Source organism: Phascolarctos cinereus, unplaced genomic scaffold (genome assembly GCF_003287225.1).
Source record: "Phascolarctos cinereus isolate Bilbo 61053 unplaced genomic scaffold, phaCin_HiC Scaffold_7;HRSCAF=346, whole genome shotgun sequence".
Classification (NCBI taxonomy): Eukaryota; Metazoa; Chordata; class Mammalia; order Diprotodontia; family Phascolarctidae; genus Phascolarctos; species Phascolarctos cinereus.
Genome location: NW_027556180.1, coordinates 16,718,052 through 16,737,581, shown reverse-complemented (window position 1 = coordinate 16,737,581; position 19,530 = coordinate 16,718,052). Strand labels below are relative to the sequence as shown.

The 19,530-nt window shown below is 42.2% G+C and overlaps 1 protein-coding gene across 1 annotated transcript in view; it reads right to left on the bottom strand.

Moving 5' to 3' along the window:
• Positions 1-1,964: 1,964 nt before the first annotated feature.
• The window catches only part of LOC110210208 (vomeronasal type-2 receptor 1-like), a 52,218-nt gene continuing 34,652 nt past the window's right edge, over positions 1,965-19,530 (bottom strand). Inside the window, 1 exon segment of the mRNA XM_020989057.1 lies at positions 1,965-2,042. Within this exon segment, the coding sequence (XP_020844716.1) occupies positions 1,965-2,042 (78 nt within the window).

Here is a 19,530-nt window from a genome sequence, read left to right as displayed (position 1 = left end):
AACCAACAAGAGACAACAGTGAAGGAGAGTAGTATAGAAAACTGTGGGGGCATGGCATGATGGATGAGAGGATGGCATGATGGATGAGGGCATGGCACAATGGATGAGGTCATGGCATGATGGATGAGAGGATGGCATGATGGATGAGGGCATGGCATGATGGATGAGAGGATGGCATGATGGATGAGGGCATGGCACAATGGATGAGGTCATGGCATGATGGATGAGAGGATGGCATGATGGATGAGGGCATGGCATGATGGATGAGGCACTAGTCTTGAACTTGGGAAGATCTAGCTCAAATTCTGTCTCAGATACTTAGTAATTGTTTAATCCTGGTCACTTTGCAACCTCTTTGTGCCTCAGTTTCCTCATCTGTCAAATAAGAGGGTTGGACACAGTGGCCGCAAAGGTCCCTTCCAGCTTTATGTCAATGGTGATATGAACCTTAAACTCACAGCACAGTAATGACAGCAATTTAAAAATTACTTGGAGTTGAGGGGGAAGAAGGGATGGGGGGAGGGAAGAGAGTGGCTGGGGGTTTATTTATTTTTTCGCTGATGTGATTGTTGAATTACTGTCTTTATTTTTTTAACTAACTATTTTATTTTTCTAATTATATGTAAAAAAACTTTAACATTCATTTTTTAAATTTTGAATTTCAAATTCTCTTCCTTTCCTCCCTTTTCCCTCATTGAGAAGTCAAGCGCTTAGATACAGATGATACATGTGCAGTCATGTAAAACTTATTTCCATGTTAGCCATATTGTAAAAGAAAACAGATTTTTAAAAAAAAAAACAAGAAAAATAAAGAAAGTATTTTTTAAAGTGTGCTTCAATCTGCATTCAGACAGAAAATCAGTTTTTCTCTGAAGGTGGTTAGCCTTTTTCATCTCAAGTCCTTCAGAGTTGTCCTGGACCATTGTGTCACTGAGAATAGCTAAGTCATTCACAAATGATCATCAAAGAATACTGCTTTGTTGTGTACAATGTTTTCTGGGTTCTTCTCACTTCACTTTGCATCAGTTCATGTAAGTCCTCCCAGGTTTTTCTGAAAGCAGCGGATAGGGAGGTTAAAAGAAGCAGAAGCCATAGAGAAGGGAGGAGTGATATATTTGGAAATAAAGATGATTTTGCTGTTGTTCAGTCATTTCAGCTGTGTCTGACTGTTCATGATCCGATTTTGTTTTCTTGGCAAAAATATTGGAGTGATTTACCACATAGCTAGTAAGCTATGTAAGCTAGTAAGTGTCTAAGACCAGATTTGAACTCAAGAAGATGAGTCTTCCTGACTCCAGGTCTGGCCTTCTAGCCACCGTGTCACCTAGATGCCCTATAAAACCATAAGAAGAAATAAGAAATAAATTAAAATAACAAAAGAAGTAGGAATCATCTCCTCATCCCTGGAAAGGGGAGACCTGGCCAAGACTTCCCTGCCCCCTCCTCAGCCCTTGTGCATTGATGTGCAGTGAATCTGTTGAAACTTAACATATTCAAAGTGGAAAAGAAAAGATGTTCTAATGGGACCTCATTTTCCTGAGGAAAGAGAGTGAGTGGAGCCTTTGTTGACTGGCAACCAGTCAATATCACCTGAATGGCCCTAGTGATAATGATGGCCTTGGACAAAAGCCATGTGGTCCATCCCTGGTTCAATACGCAAAGCCTTTCAAGGTTTGTGAGACCTAGCAGAGTTTGAGTTCTGCTGAGATAGACATCAAGGCCATAGATCACCTCCTCCATGCCAAAGTCAGGAATCAAAGGTGGATCACAGTCAGGAGCTGACAGACACATGACAAGCCCACTATCAATGCCAGGCCATCCACGCTGTGCACCAAAGAAATGCTTAGAAATTAGACACAATGGGAGCTCAAAGGAAGGAGAGATCCCTGAGGAAAGAGGGTGGTCACTGGGGAAGTGGGTTTCAGCTGAGGTTTCAATTCAGTTATGACCATTTTGTGAAGCCTCTACAGCAGGTGCAGGGCATTGGAGTAGATTCTGGCTGGGTATGTACGGAAAATCTCAGACATGTAGACGATACTACTCTGATGGCAGAAAGTGAACAGGAATTACGAAGCCTCTCGAAGTGGGTGAAGGAAGAGAGTGTCAAAGCTGGCTTGAAGCTTACCATCAAAAAAACTAAGATCTTGGCAACTGGTCCCATCAGTTCCTGGCAAATAGAGGGAGAAGAAATGAAAGCAGGGTCAGATTTATATTCTTAGGCTAAAAGATCATTGCAGATGGCAATTGTAGCCATGAAATTCAAAGACTCTTGATCCCTGGAAGGAAAGCTATGGCCAATCTAGACAAGAGACTAAAAAAAACCAGAGACATCACCTTGCCAACAAAGGTCCATATAGTCAAAGCTATGGGGTTTTTTTCCACTAGCAATGTGTGGCTGTGAGAGCTGTACTATAAGGAAAGCTGAGTACCACAGAATCAATACTTTTGAATTGTGGTGCTGGAATTTTTTGAGTCCCTTGGATAGAGAGGAGATCAAATCAGTCAATACTTACAGAAATTAATTCAGGCCATTATCCACATTTTACAGTTGAGGAAACTGAGGCAAAGAGAGGTTAAGTGACTTGTCCAAGGTCTCATGGCCAGTAAGTGTCCTTGTAAAATACTTTGCAAACTCTAAAGTGCTATATAAATTTTAGAGAGATAGATAGGTTTGGGACTCATTTGTGTAGAGATAATACATGGGAGCTAATGAAATCTCCAAGAGAGAGGATGTAGAGGGAGAAGAAAAGAAGGATCAGGTCTGTAGAACAGAAACAGGAGGAGTTGAAGAGAGGAAGGTATTCTGGATGTGGGAAATATATATATATATATCTCGGAGAGAACCTCAAAGATGACATCATTTAACAGATAAAGATAGTAAGTGTCAGAGGCCAGAATATGAAATCAGGTCTTCCTGACTCCAAGTAATCATTGACTTAAAACCCAAAGGGACATTAGAGGTCATCTAGACCAACTCCCTCCTTTTATGGATGAAGAACTGAGGCCCAAAGAAACTGTGACTTGCCCCATTGTCTCTTTCCACTGCATCACATCATCTCGTGATCATTCTGTCCTAACAAATGCTTGTTGAATTGAACTAAGTGGAGCGGCCTTTCTGCCCTAAAGTCTGTGATCCCATGAACTTATGCTCTCCAGTCAAGTCTGGCTTGTTAATGTTAGCAAGTAAGAAAATCCATTTTGTGGCTTCAGAGTCTCTGAATGTGAACAGGGATGGAGTGTTTAAGTTAGATTGACAACCCACTCAGCTTCCTCAAACTTAATGTTTGCTCTTTCTATGCATTTGAAGTAAATATTCCTTTCTAAAAGATAATCTGTTATATGATTAAATGGAACTGGAGTGTTGGAGACACCTAAAACTAGGGGAATACTGTTTGTATGGATTGAACCAATGGCAGAAACTGAAGGGTTCTAGAGAACCCCGGGGGAGGAATACAACGCAACATTCTTGCCCTTCTGGCTGGGGGTGGGGTGGACAGAGGATGGGGACAGGGGAGGATAGAATATGCATATGCACAGTTAAATATGTAGATAGTTGTCTCTCCCATTAGATTGTGAGCTCCCTGACAGCAAGGTCTGTTTTTGCCTTTCTCTGTATCCCCGGCACCTACTTAGCACAGTGCCTGGAATACGGCGGAGTGCTGTATTCTGACAAATCCTAGCCCTAGGGATGATGCGATGTGCATGCTGTTCTAGAGTGTTGCCACTAGATGGCAACTCTGTCCAATTTAGGTAGCATGGAATTGTGGTCATTTCTCCTACGACATGGTCTTTTGAGAATCCGTAAACATCCACTTGTTATAAGGTTGATCTTTATGGTTTTTTAGATCTTCAAGAGACAACTGTTTGTCACAACTACAATTACAATCTCCTTTGGAGCAGCCTTTCCAAGGAACCACAGAATGGGTGGCTTCTCTGTGCACTCCGCCACCCATCTCTTTGACTCTGCACCACTAAGGGAATTTTCCTCCCAGTTCATAAGTAGAAGTGAATGTTTTCCTCGTGGAACTAAAATCCTGTCACTGTAAGTAGTCCACTCACCCTCTGAGCAGTAAAAACTTTTGTAGGCTCAGTGACATATCCATTACAAAGCCCTGGCCATCTTCCTCACTAGAGTTAATAAGCTCAAATTTAAGGGGGGGGGGTGGCTAGCACAGCAATTAGAACTTAGAGGAGCTTCCCTGATCATTTTCATTAATAACTGGTTTCTATTAAAACCAAACAGTAGCTGTATTCACCATGCAAAGGCTAAACTCCTAGATCTTACCTTCATGGAAGTCTCCTTCTAACCAACTCACATGGCAGAGAGAATCTTCCCTAGTTTTGTGACTATTTTCTGTCCAGACAGGGTCAGGTTTTGGAGGAAAATCCAGAAAACTCTAACTACTAAGGCTTTACTCCCCCATCCTTTAGGAATTTCAAGAATTCACCAAAAGGGGATGCAACTACAAAACACTCTACACCTAAATAATCAGAAAAATAGCAATTGCTCGTTAAGTGGCCAAGCCAATATAATAAAAATGACAATACTACCTAAATTAATTTATTTATTCAGGGCTACACCCAGGGATATTGTGAGGTTCCAATAAGATAATGGATATAAAGCCCTTTGACAAGCTAATGTGCTACATAAAGGCCACTCATTGTTAGTATTCAGAGGCAGCTAGTTGGCTCAGTAGATAAAGCCCTGGGCCTGGAATCAGGAAGACATGAGTTCAGATTTGGCCTCAGACACTTACTAGCTGTGTGACCCTGAGCAAGTTATTTAACCTCTGCTTGCCTTGATCTACTGGAGAAGGAAATGGCAAACCGCTCTAGTACTCTTGCCAAAAAAATTAAACAAAAAAACAAACCATGGATAGTATTGGCATGCTATGATCCACAGGGTCATGAAGAGTTGAACATGACTGAACAACAACAATTATTGTTAGTATTATCATTATCATTATTAGACTCCAGGTACCAATCCCCCAGTTTGCTGACGACTTTATTCAATGAGCCTTCTACTGCTCTCCTGCCACACTCAAGCCCTGTTTATAGTGCAATACAAGGGTTTGTTGGTAAATGTTTAACAACCAGACTGGGGGCTGGGAGTGCATGTATCCACATACATTTTTCAGTTGCATCTGCATTATTAACATTTTATTAACAATTAGCAAAATCATAAATCAAGCCCTGATTTGTAATGATAGCTGATTTCTGAGGTATAAATACTCAGACTAAAAATTTAATGATCTGTTCAGAAGCTGTTAGAGCTGGCTCCAGCACTCCCCTGGCCAAACCAATCACCAAGGAGCCATTAAAATGAGAATGATTGAGGGCAAAGGACATAGGATTACAACCAAGAATCACCTACCCAGCAAAATTGAGTATAATCCTTCAGGGGAAAAAATGGTCATTCAGTGAAATAGAGGACTTGCAAGCATTCCTGATGAAAAGACCAGAGCTAAACAGAAAATTTGACTTTCAAATACAGGACTCCAGTGGAACATGAAGAGGTAAACAGGAAAGAGAAATCATAAGCAACTTATTAAGATTGAACTGTTTACATTCCTGCATGGAAAGATGATATTTGTAACCCCATGAGAACTTTGTCAGTATTAGGGTAGTTGAAGGAAAAAAATTGTATGCATGTATATATAGATAGATAGATAGAGGGCACAGGGTGAGTTAAAGATTAAGGGGTCATATCTGGAGAATAAAATTAAGGGATGAGAGAGGATGATACTGGGAGAAGAAAGGCAGAGGTAGAAGGGGGTAAATTATCTCACAAATAAAACAGAAAAGAAAAGTCTCTCACAGTGGAGGGGAAACAGGGGAAGGTGAGAGGGAATGAGAGGGAATCTTATTCTCATAGGATTTGGCTTAAGGAGAGAATAACATACACATTCAATTGGATATGGAAATCTCTCTTACCCTGCAGGAAAATAGGGGGAGAAGGGGACAAGAGAGCAGGGGGGTGACAGAGAGGAGGGCAGATTGGGAAAGAGGGTAATCAGAAGCAAATACTTCTGAGGAGGGACAGGGTCAAAAGAAAGAATAGAATAAATGGGAGGGCAGGACAGGATTAAGGGAAATAGAGTTAGTTTTTTACAACATGTCTACTAAGGAAGTGTTTTGCATAACTGCACATGTACAACCTATATTGAGTTGCTTGCCTTTTCAATGAGGATGGGTGGGGGAGGGAGGAAGGGAGAAAATTTGGAACTCAAAGTTTTAAAAACACATGTTTTAAAAAAAAGTGTTTTCACATGCAACTGGGAAATAAGAAATACAGGAAATGGAGTACAGAAGTCTATCCTGCTCTACAGGAAAATAGAAGGGGAAGGGGATAAGAGAAGGGAGGGGGGAGATAGAAGAGAAGGCAGACCAGGGGAAGGGGTATTCAGAATGCATGCCATCTTGGGGTGGGGGGAGGGGTGAGAAATTTGGAACTCAAAAACTTGTGGAAGTGAATATTGAAAACTAAAAATAAATAAATTCATATTAAAAAAATAAATAAAATAAAATAAAATAAAATGAGAATGATTGATGATGATGATGATGATGACGACAACAATGAAATTCATCTTGAGGAACAGAAGGTCAAGAATGTCAAGGAAAATAATGGGGTTAAAAGGTGAGAAGAAAAGATGGTCTCACAAGACCAGGCGTCAATTCTGCTACAAAGCCATCAGCATCAAAATGATTTGCTGCTGGTTAAGAAATGGAGGAAGATCAAAGGAATAGGTTCCACACCATACAATCATCCTGGTAATCTAGTGTTTAGCAAGCCCGAAGATTGTCCCTGTTACTTGCTAAGGACTCATTATTTTGATTTAAACCATGGGGAAAACTTGACAGCAGTCTGGCAAAAACGACATTTGGACCAACATCCTATACTAAGACAACAGCTAATAGTAAACTTAGCTGGCATTCCTGCAGCACTTTAAGTTTTACAAAGAACCTCACAAATGTTCTCTCATTCTCTCAATGATAAACTTCATACGGATACATGACTTACTCTGGCTTCACTCTCTGAGGGCTAGATATATTACATTTTATCACTTGCAAGGTCCTCTGGTGCTTTAAAGGGGCTGAAGAGTGTCTTCCCTCTGCCTTTGGTTCAAACCCCCTGCCACTGTATTTCCCCCTTTTGGTGGGGGGGCAGGGACTAATACCCTTTGCTTTATTTAAACACTGTACATCATGTTAATTTTTATGAAGGGATATTTTCTTCAAATTATAGCAGGAATAAACACAAACATTTTCGTTACCTCCTCAGGAACACAGTCCCCCCTACACCTCTTCAGGTCTCTAGGGAGGAGGGGATTAGCTCAGTCTAGCTCAGTTTCTACTATCATTGGTCCCACCAAGTTCAAGTCCAAAGCTGGCAGTGCCAGTTTTTGCTGGGCTGGAGTCTTGGACTCGTGTTCCTCAGTGTGACATTGCTGGGCTGACTGATGTGTCTGGCCCAGGTTCCTGGACTCCCAGATGCCTGTGGCTCAAGCTCCCAGTCCAAATCAGAGACTCCTCTCCTTGCACCTGGAATGGAAAAGAATTAAGGAAAAGACCTGTTTTGGGGGCCATGGCCTAAGGAGAAGGAAAGGAAGGCTCTGGCTCTCAGGTGCTCTACTTCTACCAAGTGATGTAAGTGAAAGAGACCTTCTCCCTAAGACTAGCGTGCAGTGAAAGCCTCCAGCAGGTGCTTAGTCAGACCATTTTAAATATATCAACGGTTCTGGCTATACAGCTGAAAGAAAGAAAAAAATGCTGCTTCCAGGCAAGTAGTATAGACCACCTGCTTTATTCACACATGCTCCCATCTGCCTCTTGCTGGAAACAGGTCTCCAGTGTCTTCCACATGGATGATTCCATTTTAAGTGGTCTAGGTATGAGCCAGCCCATCCACTATTACAAGCCAATGGTAATATCATAAACAAATTCGAGAAACAAGGGAAAATTACCTTCCACATCAATTGATAGGGGAAGAGCTCACGACCAAACAAAAGATGGAGAGGGTCTCAGAAGGTAAAATTTGGATTACACAAAACTTTAAAAAAAATTTTCACATAAAACCAGTGAAGCCATCATTCAAAGGAAAACAATTAACTGAGGAAAAATTTTTTGCCACAAGTTTTTCTGATAAAAGTATAATTTCCAAGGTATATAACTGATTCAAATTTACAAGAATAAGGACCTTCCACAATTGATAAACAATTAAAGGATATGAACTGGCAGTTCTCAAGAGAAGAAATTCAACATATCTATAGCTAAATGGGGGAAAAGGCCCAAATAATTAATGAAGAAATGAAAATGAAAACGATTTTGAGGTGCTACCTTATACCCATAAGCTTGGCAAAGTTAACAAAAAAGGAAAGTGACAAGTGTTAGAGGAGTTTGGGGGAGATAGACATAGAAATGCACTGTTGGTGGTGCTGGCAAGTGGTAGGGCCATTTTGGAACAATGCCCCAAAAGGGACTAAACTGTGCCTACCCTACGACCCAATGACATCTCCACTAGGCCTATACCCCAAAGACATCAAAGAAAGAAGGAAAGCACCCAAAATATTTATAACGGCTCTTTTTGTAGCAGAAAAGAACTAAAAACTAAGGAGTTATCCATTAATCGGGGGGGGGGGTTCTGAACAAATTTTGTTATACAAATGTAACATTACTATACTGTCCTATAGTCAGTAATGACAAAAGCGTTGGTTTCAGAGAAACTTGGGAAAACTTATATGGACCAGGGCAGAGTGAAGTGAGCAGAACTAAGACGATGTATACAATAACAATATTGTAAGAGCAAACAAGTTTGAAAGACTTAAGAACTTTAATCACTGCAATGACCACTTATGATCCAATGAGCCAATGATGTAAGAGGCTACCCACTGCCTGACAGCAAAGTTATAGACTAGAGAAGAAGCATAGCACATACATTTTTTAAAATACTATTTTATTTTCCCCCAATTATGTGTTCAAACAATTTTTTACATTTTTAAAAAAGTTTTGAGTTCCAAATAGTATTCTTCCCTCTCTCCCCTTTCCCCTTCCTGAGATGGCAGGCAGTCCAATAACAGATACATTTTTAAACAGCTGATCTGGGGATTTGTTTCACTTAACTATGTACATTTCTTACTTAAGTTGTGTTTTTCTTCTTTTTTTCAAGTTATGAAAAAGGTAAGGGAGAAAATATTGTTATTTGAAAAAAAAAATTTTTAAGCTCACCAAGAGACAACTTCAAGATGTCTGTTAAAAAAAAGTAAAGTCAACAAGAATTTATTAAGCACTTACTATGTGCTAGGCACAGGAATTAAAAAGAAAAACGATTTAATTTTTAAAAGCTCCACCTATTGAATAGAAGGAATTAAAAAACATTTATTAAATATTATGTACCAGGCACTGTCCTAAGAACTGGAGATAGAAATACAAAACAGACATAGTCCATGCCTCTGAAGAGCTTATGTTTCATTAAGGGGAGACATGTATAGGGAAGTTGTGTCCAGTGAAGGGAGTTTTGGTCTGAGATGTCAATGACTTGTTCCACAGGGTAACTGAGTCACAAAGCCTTTCCAAAAGCAATGGCCAAATTGGTTTGATTCCTGTGGCCAGAGCTGGAAGTAGAAGAGGGGAGGAGGAATGCAATGACAAGCCTGGATGAGGACAGTGAGGCATGGTCGGGTCTGAGGTCCATCAACTGGCATCAAAATCACCATTATATTAACTGAACCCCAGGAAGGCCTCGGTCCAAGTCCCACCCCTAACACATATTAGAAAAATCACCTAAATTCTCAGTGCTCTAAGCTAGAGGTATCAAACATGCAATGGCTATGTGTAGCAGAAACACTCCCCAGTTTGACCCAATCAGGCTAAATGTAATTAGGAAATATTTAACAAAATACAATAAAACATAGAAAACATCACCTTTTAAAACTAAGTCAATATGTAGCTCTTAGGTATCCTTATGAATGGTTTAATGGCACTGGTTTCTATTGGAGTTTGACACCACTGTCTAGATGACTCTCTAAGATGCTAAATTGTAGCAGGGTTGCCAATCTGCATTGGTGAAAGGACTCTCCTCATCTGGGAGTTTCTTACATCAGTGAATTGTCTCATTTACTCCTCAGAACAGTGCTCTGAGATAGATGATGCTATTAGCATTATTATTATTATGCCAATTTTAAAGATGAGGAATCTATAGGCTTACCAGGGTCACACCACCAGCCAGTTATCAGAATATGGTGCAGTAGAAAGAACACAAAATTGGGCTTGCTGAGTTTGGAGTCACAAAATCCAAGTTCAAATCTTGTGTGGTCCAGTTACTGCCTGTGACCTTGGGGGAGTCACTTGAGTTTTCTCATCTGTAAAATGAGGATGTTGGTCTAGATGGCATCTAAACTCCCAGCTTTTTAGCTCTTTCCTCCTTCCCTCTCCCTTTCTTCCCCTCCTCCTCCTCCTCCTCCTCCTCCTCCTCCTCCTCCTCCTCCTCCTCCTCCTCCTCCTCCTCCTCCTCCTCCTTCTTCTTCTTCTTCTTCTTCTTCTTCTTCTTCTTCTTCTTCTTCTTCTTCTTCTTCTTCTTCTTCTTCTTCTTCTTCATCTTCTTCTTCTCCTTCTCCTCCTTCTCCTCCTCTTCCTCCTCCTTCTTCTTCTTTCCCTCTCCACACATGTACACATGTACATATGTACATACTCTGAGTAATTAGTGACCCCTACGTTGGGGATAGGGACTGGTACCAGAAACTCCAGGTGAAGAAACTCCCTCTCCCAATGTGGGCTAGCACATTCTCTGTGAAGTGAGTCCTCAGAATGTTCCCCAGAGTACCTGGACCCAGGTCTTTCTGGCTTAGAGACCAGCCCTCTACATCATGCTCCCTCATAGTTGGACTCTCTTCCTAGAACAATGACTTTGTATTTACTTATCTGGGTACTTGCTGGATTCCCCAAGTAGAATGTGAACTTCTTGAGAGGGGGGAGGCATGTTAGTTTCCCTTTTGTATTCCTTGTACAGTGTCTAACATATAACAGTGCTAGCAAATTTATTCTGAATTGAATTAAGATTACTAGTCCTAAATGCATACAGAAATGTTCTAAATTACAGGTCCCCAGAGTCTGCGGTGCAGTGGATAGAGCACTGGGCCAGGAAGACTCATTTTTTGTGAGTTCAAATCTGCCTTCAGGCACTTCCTAGCTGTGTGACCCTGGGCAAGTCACTTAACACTGTTTGTCTCAGTTCCTCATCTGTAAAATGAGCTGGAGAAGGAAATGGCAAACCACTCCAATATCTCTGCCAAGGAAACCCCAAAAGGGGTCATGAAGAATCAATCAGACACAACTAAAATGAAAACATGAATCATGGCCTCTGCCACCCCCTTCCCAGAAGATTATAATCTTAACAAAATCATGAGGAACTCCAGTCCAAAGGTGGGGCCAGAGATTACCGAGAAAGTGGACGGTGACAGGCAAGGTGGTTCTTGAGTGCAGGACAGCCCATAACCCCTGAGCAGACAATTTGGCCTTCGTTACAAGGGCCCTGAATGCCAGCTTGGTGTGATTCTCCTCTTGCATTTGTCATTTCAGGCCCTGGTTCCCCACTCCCTGATCCCCCAGGCAGACACCCTGATGCCAGTGGCGCTCACCTCCCCCCACACCTGAATTTCCTTGGCTCTGGTTCTTTGCTCCTACCCTCCAGATCTACCTTGTTGTGATCCAGTGACATCAGCCTCCTTTTGATTCCTGCACATGACCCTCCATCTCCTGGATCTGGGCATTTTTTCTGGCTGTCCCCCAGGTCTGGAATTCTCTCCCTTCTCATTTCCACCTCCTGGCTTCCCTGGCTTCCTTCAAGTCTCAACTAAAATCTCATCTTTTCAAAAAAAACTTTCCTAGTCCTAAATCTTAGTCCTTCCTTCTGAGATTACCCCTTATTCATTCACTCATTCAATAAACATTTATTAAGCACCTACTGTTTGCCAATCCTATATATGTCATTTAGACATACATACGTTTACACATTGCTTATGTGTTGTTTCCCCCATTAAACCACTAGCTTCTTGAGAACAGAAACTTTTATGCCTTTTTTTTTGTATCCCTATTGCTTAGCAGAGTGCCTGGCACACATTAGACACCTAATAAATCCTAGTTGACTAACTATTGGACTTAAGATTCTCCATGTCCCAGCCACCACCTCTTCTCTGCCCCTTACTCTCAGGGTGAAATTCCTGGTATGATTCATCCCCCCCCCCGCCAAAGAACCCAGTAAGCCTCTGCCAGCCTCCACTACCACCCCCAATTTTTTAAATAGTTAAGCTTGCAAAGAATGAGTCTCAGTTCTTTTAAAATATTGTTGTTTTACCAGGAGCTTTTAATAACTATGCAAGTTTAATAGGTCATTTCACTTCTCTGGTCCTCAGTTTACTTATCTGTAAAATGGAAGCAGAGGTTGGACTAGGCGAATTCTAAGTCCTTTCCAGGTCTAAATCTCTGATCTTATGATCCTAAGCCCACAAGCAAATATTCCCATTTAGCCAACAAGGTGAACATTTTATTTCTGAAACACGTTTTAGACAGAACAATTTAAAATTAGAAAATTGATCCCAAAACTAAGGCTCAGATTCTTGCAAGTTTAGTCTTTTGGAGTTTCCTTGGAACTTTTAAATGTCATGCTTCATGTCCTACAAGCTCATCCACAACTTTCTGTGTATTCCACATCTCCAAACCTGGCCACCTAGAGCCACTTAGCAGAAGGAGAAAGAAAGCAGTGCAAAGATCCAAGTTTTCAGGCATCCATCAGCCAGCCTGACAAAGAGATGACCCAGGCAGCCTCCCTGCTCGGGGCGGTGTTAGCCGCCTCCATTTGGACCGCTAGCGAGAGATCCTGCCTTCGCCTCCCTCCAGTGACCAGAGCGGTCCTGGAAGCCTAGGCTGGTAACAGCAGCCCTGGGGGCCTATGAAAAATGTACAACGTGGACACAACAGATGACCTTCTTCCTAGGAAAGCAATCCAATCCTCGTTAAACATTTATGCCAAGGTTCTCTTCTTGCGTTCAGGCCCTTCATTTCACTCTAGGTCAGTTGATGGTGGCAGGGATAAACATTGGTCTGCATTTTTCAGATGGGCCCATTTGCTGGTGTCCCCTCCCCTTCTAATTACTTTGTTTTTACTTATTGATGAACATGAGATAATATAAGTAAACCTTAAAGGGCTGTATAAATGTTAGCTAGTACATAGAGAGCCAGTCTTGAAGCCTGGAAGACCAGGGTCCAAATTCTACCTTTGACATCCTGGCAAGTCACTTAATTTCTGACTGTACCAGGAAACCCTAAGACTTTGGGCTTCTTAGAAGGAATCTGGCCTGCACTGGGAGAGGGATTCTGCTCCCCTCAGCTCCAGTCCCTATCCCCACAAGCTCCTTGAGACAAGACTTGCTCTGTTTTCTTTTTCTTTGTTCCGCCATAATTTATGTGCCTGGCAAATAACCAGCATTGGATAAATCATGCCTGTTAGATAAATAAATGAAATTTCTGTCTCGAAGCAAATGATGCATAATTATAGTCATGAAGGTAATTAATAGGACTAAGAAAATAACAATAATATCTTGAATCCAAGAAAGGTGATGAAAATTAGCAAGGCCTTTTACAAAACTGAATGCTCAAGTGGATCTGTGATCTCATCAATTGGGACACAGTTTGGCAACCCATTCAGACTTGCCCATGCTAGACAACTCTTATCTGTGTCTTCCCCAGATTGCCCCATTAGCCATCCACTCAATGTGCTGGAGTTCTTCCTTCTTTCTCCTGACATTACAAGGGTACTGGGGAATCATCCGGGTTCTCCCATTGTGATCTTCCACCACTCTTGCCCTATGACCAAACCATCTTCTCTTCCTCTCTTATATTCCTTGATGACATCCTTTACTCTCGCCCCTCCATGAAGTTCTTCATTGATTGGATGATGTCCCCCACTCACACTCACCACCCCTTCCCCAGAGCCTTCTGTGTGTTGTTCCCCTTTAACCCTCCAGAGGCAAGGGTGTGGTGGAATACAACATACAGTGTGGTGCTGTGTTATCACTGAGAAGATGAACCTTTGCTTTCATAGGAAGCCCAGGGCCAGTCACAGAGCTTTGGAATTTTCTGAAAATAATGCAACCTGTTCTTTCCTCTTCCTCCTGTTCAATTCTGGGCCCATCCCTGTTGTCCGTATGTACAGTCAATGCATATTTACATACTGGTGGATAAACTCAATGGGAAATCCATACACTTACAACCTTGTACGTTGCCACACTGTACTATGCTCTTGGGGGTACAAATACAAGCCAAAACAGACAAAAACAGTCCGTCTATCACAGAGCTTACTTTCTACTGGGGGATACACAATAAGTAAACAGGTAAGGACATACACAACAATCAGGAAACAGAAAGAACTTTAAAGAATGATCATGAGGAACTCAGAGAAATGTAGGGAGACTTTAAGAACCAACGTAGAGCAAAACAAGCAGAACCAAGAGAAGAATGATGACGATGATGTGAGCAAAAACAACCCCCAAAAGCACCAAACTCAGGATTAATGCACTGACCAATGCTGGATCCAGAGGCCAATTTTCTGACTTCAAGTCCAGTGCTTTTTCCATCACGCCCATGTGCCCCTCATTGTATTTCTAGCATGTATCCACGTGGATTTAACAGAGGAAGGTGTCCAGCACCTTGGGTGGATTCTCTATGAAGAATTTAGGGAAATATGGGTGTATGACTTTCAGCAGCAAAGGGAGTAGTCACTTGGACACATCAAAGGAGGGACATAATGATATTAAAGTATGCAAGTGTCTAAGGGCACTCTGAAGACTAAGAGCTTATCTTTAGAGAGCCCTTCATGGCTCAAAGTACCCTACCGACACTAGAACCAGGCGCACTGACATCATTCTCATTCTACAGACAGTGGGAAACAGAGTCATTAAGGGCCCACAGCTAGGAAATGGTAGAATTGAGATTCAAACCAAGAGAGGCAGCATGCATCATATGCCGGAAAGAGGAGATGGGGTCTGACTCCAAAGCCAAACTTTGTTTCTCACTAACTTGGATTTGGGGTGAGGTGTTTATCCTCTCTGGGTCAGAGTATCCTCACATGTAAAATGAGGGAGTTAAGTTAGATGATCTCTGATGATCTTATGGTTGAAAATCCAGAATGTCAGACTTTATTCACGGTGCCTCCTCCTCCAGGCAGCCTTGATTGCTCTCCCCACTTCCCAGTACTCTCTTCTTTCTTGATCTTCCTCAAGCTATACATGTGTACGTGGTGTTTCCCCCTTAACTAGAGCATAACCCCCTTGAGGGCAGGGCTGGCTTCATTGTTCATCTTTGGCTCCATGTCTAATGTGTAGAATACAATTAACAAAAGTTAGTTGCATTGAACTAATTTAAGGCTGGCTATGATCAGAATGTAATGAGTCCAAAACAAGGGTTCTAACTAAGAGGTGCTATAGGAGATCAAAGGAGGGAAAAACCCCCATGATCTAGGATCAGGGACATCTTCATAGAAGTAGTAGGATCTGAACCACACAGACAATGAAAGGATGGATATCATTTTGGCTAGTAACTTTTTAAATAATTGAAAATTGAATCATTTTCTCCTTTGGCAGGAGAGAGAGCAGCGTTCTAGGTGGGAAGGGATGATGGGAGCAGAGTCTTGAGGTTGAGAATGAATGTGATGTGTTTTGGCACAAGGAATAGAATACTCTGAAGACAGCAGAAGATTCCATTAGAAGTAGATTCCGTTGGCTCCACGCCTCTGTGACCCTGTGCAAGGTACTTCATCTCTCCCATCCTTGGTTTCCCCATCTGTAAAAATGAAAATGATAATACAGATAGAAGCACAACTTATTAATGAGGGATCCTGGTACAGTGGTTAGAAGTCTGGCTTTGGAGTCGGGAAATCTTGGGTTCAAATACTGTCTCTGGCACAGAGAGATACAAAACCATGAGTAGGTCATTCCCCTCTCAACTCACCCCAGGCCATGTTCTGAGGTGATAAATTGCTGATCTGGATCTGCCCCAGGAGTCCCCTTCACTGATAAATTCACAGGTTCAGGATGAAAAAGGAAATCTGTATTATCTACATGAGGCGACACTGCCTAGTGGTTAGAGAGGTCTGAAAAGGGAGGCTTCCCACTGGGAAGTCTTTACACAAATGAAATCAGACAGCAACAACAACAAATGTGCAAACCATCATTTTAAAGGAGAAATATAAATTCTAGTTTTCTAACTAAAGTAGAGGAGCAGTGACAGTGTCCAAAAATAAGAAATACCAGATCAAGAGCCAAATAATTGGTGACGTTTCCTGTTTTTAAAAATGAGGACACACACACTGACAATGGGCATTAATTGTCCGAAGCCTCATTAAAAGTATGCTTTCATCTCTTAGAATCAGGACTGTCCCGGATAACCTGGGACGTGTAACCTCCCTAACTAGATGCACTTTATCGTTACTGCAGCATGAGGGTAGCCTGGAAAATGCTTTCTTACCAAGAAGTCTTCTAGACAAAGATGAAAGGTTTGGTTCGGAAACAAAAAACACAGTCCTTTCTTCCCGGATTCTTCAAAACAAAAAGATGGTTTGCTGTAGGTGTGGTGATCTAGCCTTTGCTCCAGGGCGATGAAGTTAGAGGCATTTACAGAACTCAAAATCCTTCTGCCAAAGAAATAGTGCTAAGTACATAGATGACTAGAATAATTAAAGTAAGGTGGCCCTGGCATGGTCTACCCCTTCAACTGGTGTGCAAGGTATGCTACTCTGGGAGCAGCTTATGGTGCTTGCCTAAGGCAGACAGAAAAATAATTCCTGGTGTTCTCTCTCTCTCTCTCTCTCTCTCTCTCTCTCTCTCTCTCTCTCTCTCTCTCTCTCTCTCTCTCTTTCTCTCATTCTCTCTCTCTCTCTCTCTCTCACTCTCTCTCTCTCTCTCTCCTTAATTAACTCTGTGTGCCAAGGAAATTGCAGACAGTAGAAACTTCTGGAAATGCTATTATTCATAATAAGATCACAGGATCATAGATTTATAACTAGAAGGAACCTCAGATGCCTCTGAGTCCATCCCCTTATTTTACAGATGGGAAACCTGAGGCTGAGAGAGAAGCTAAGTGACTCGGTCAGGATCACACAGTCTCTACATGTCTACATAACTCATTATCAAAACTCAGTTCTTTTTAACTCCAAGCCTAGAAGCAAAACATATGCCCGATGATCAGGAAGTCTGAACAAACTTTTTTCTTTTAATTTAGACCTGTAGTTTCATGGGTGTAGAGAACCTCTGAAAAGTCTGTTTGGTGGCTTGATTACTTCCCAGATCACCGGTGTAAAAAAGTCATTGTAAGGTAAATACCAACATCATCAGAAGCTGTTTGCAGCTTGTCATCTTAAAGAGCTTCCTGGGACACAGCAGTTAAACCACTTTGTCCAGATTCCTACAGCCAGCACCTGTGAGAGGCGAGACTGTTTGACACTGCAGCTGATCTCTATCTATCCACTATGCCATCCTGCTGGCTGTCATATGCATATAAATTTAATGGAAATATCACTGCGTCATAAGAATTACCAAACGTGGAGAATTCAAGGAAATATGGGAGGGTCGCATGAAGTCCTAACAGAACAATATACTCAGCTACAACGTAAACATGAAGACAACATGAAAGAGAGAACAAAACTCAGGTTAAACACAATGTACAATTCTGGTGACATACTGTCCATGTTAAAGTCCATATCTCCCATTTCTGCTAGCAATTAGCAAATTACAAAAGTATATGTATGCATGTACATAGATATATGCATATAAACATATTGCATATAATAAAGAGAATGGGTAGATAGATGGGAGAGACAGAGAAAGAGAGAAAGAGAGGAGAGAGAGATAAAAGAGAGATTGATGGATGGAAGATGGATAGAAAGTAGATGGAGATAGATGACAGACAACGGGCAGATGGATAGCTGGATAAATGAGAGAAAGAGGATAAATGAGAGAGAGAGTGAGAGAGACAGAGACAGAGAGAGAGTGAGAGTGAGAGAGACACAGAGAGACAGAGAGAGAGTGAGAGAGACACAGAGAGAGACACACACACAGACAAAGAGATTTTATTAAGGGCTTAATATGTACCAGAAACTATGCTAAGCACTGGCAATACAAGTACAAATAAGCCAGACAGTTCTTGCCCGCAGGAGCTTACATTCCAGCAGAAGAAGACAAGACTGAGGGGCTCCAGAGCACTGGGGTGTGCTGAGAGAACAGGGGGGAGGTTGCGGGGCGGAGAGCAGACAAGGCAGATGGCCACGTGTCAGAGCCAGGGGCCCCCAAAAGGAGAAGTGACTTGCCCCAGGGCACAGCTAGGTGGAGAGCCAAGTCTTCTGACTCCAGACCCAGAGGTTTTTCCAGTGCACTATGAAGTGGAAGCTCCCACCAGCCTCTTAAGAGGTTTCACTTAACTTCTTCAATCCATGTTCTTTGCTGGGGGCTCTTATCAGCACTGGGAGGCACCTGAGAGGCTCTCTGTTGTTTGGGGATGAGTCCTTTGGGTCAAAAAATAAATATATTAATAAAAAAGAAAGTGTATTTAATTGAAACGAATTGCGTAAGGGCAGAGAACACTTGGGAAAGCCAGCCTAGGGGCTAAGTGCAAAAGCAACCCTCTTGAAGAAATGCTCACAGCCTGGCCTTTTTTGAAAGATGATCCTGCCATCTCCTTGGGAAGAGGTGGGTAGCAAGCCAGTGAAATCAAACAGGCTGTGAGTCGGTTCAGATTTCCTCAGATATCCAGCCCCTTTGGGACTCAGCCTCTGGTGCTCTGGGGGGTTGCCTGCCTCTAGCCATTGCCCAGAGTGGGGGGTGGGGGGCAGGGCTGAGGGCTCTGGGCTCTGCTGAGGGATCCTCATTCCTCTATAGACCTGGCCCTCCTTATCCTTCCCCCTCCTCCCTTGAAAGTGAAGGCTCAAATTCAAGCACAAAATCAGACACAGTACCCATATACATTGATGCTATTACCAGCACTTTCATTACTCTGGTTTAAAAAGAAATTCCTGGGTAATCTGATAGAGAACAAAGTCTCCTGGAAATTCAGATGGAAAGAACTGCCCTTCATAGTCTCCCAATGGTATTAAAAGCTGTTCAGGTCCTGGTGAATGTTGCTTATTACAGATCTATAGCCTGGCATACAGCAGGCACTTGATAAATGCCTCCACTGGAAGGGTAAAATGAGAAAAGCTATCATTGCCTTTGTGTTAAAGGCTCCCTCCCCGCCCCCCAACAGGAAGACCCAAATCCACTCATTTCTCTGGCAACTTGTCCTCACCCAAGACAATCTGGAAACTCATAATCTCACATCAACTAGGGAGTTGTCACCCACTCCCTTGCAAGTTCACAAGGCTCAAAGAATAAACAGGTTTATTTACAGGTCAATGAAAATGCATAGGGCTTGTGCAGAGCCCTTGAGACCCAGCAACACCTACCAGAGATGTCAAGAGCCTCAAGCACTGGACAGCCTCCCAGCAGGTAT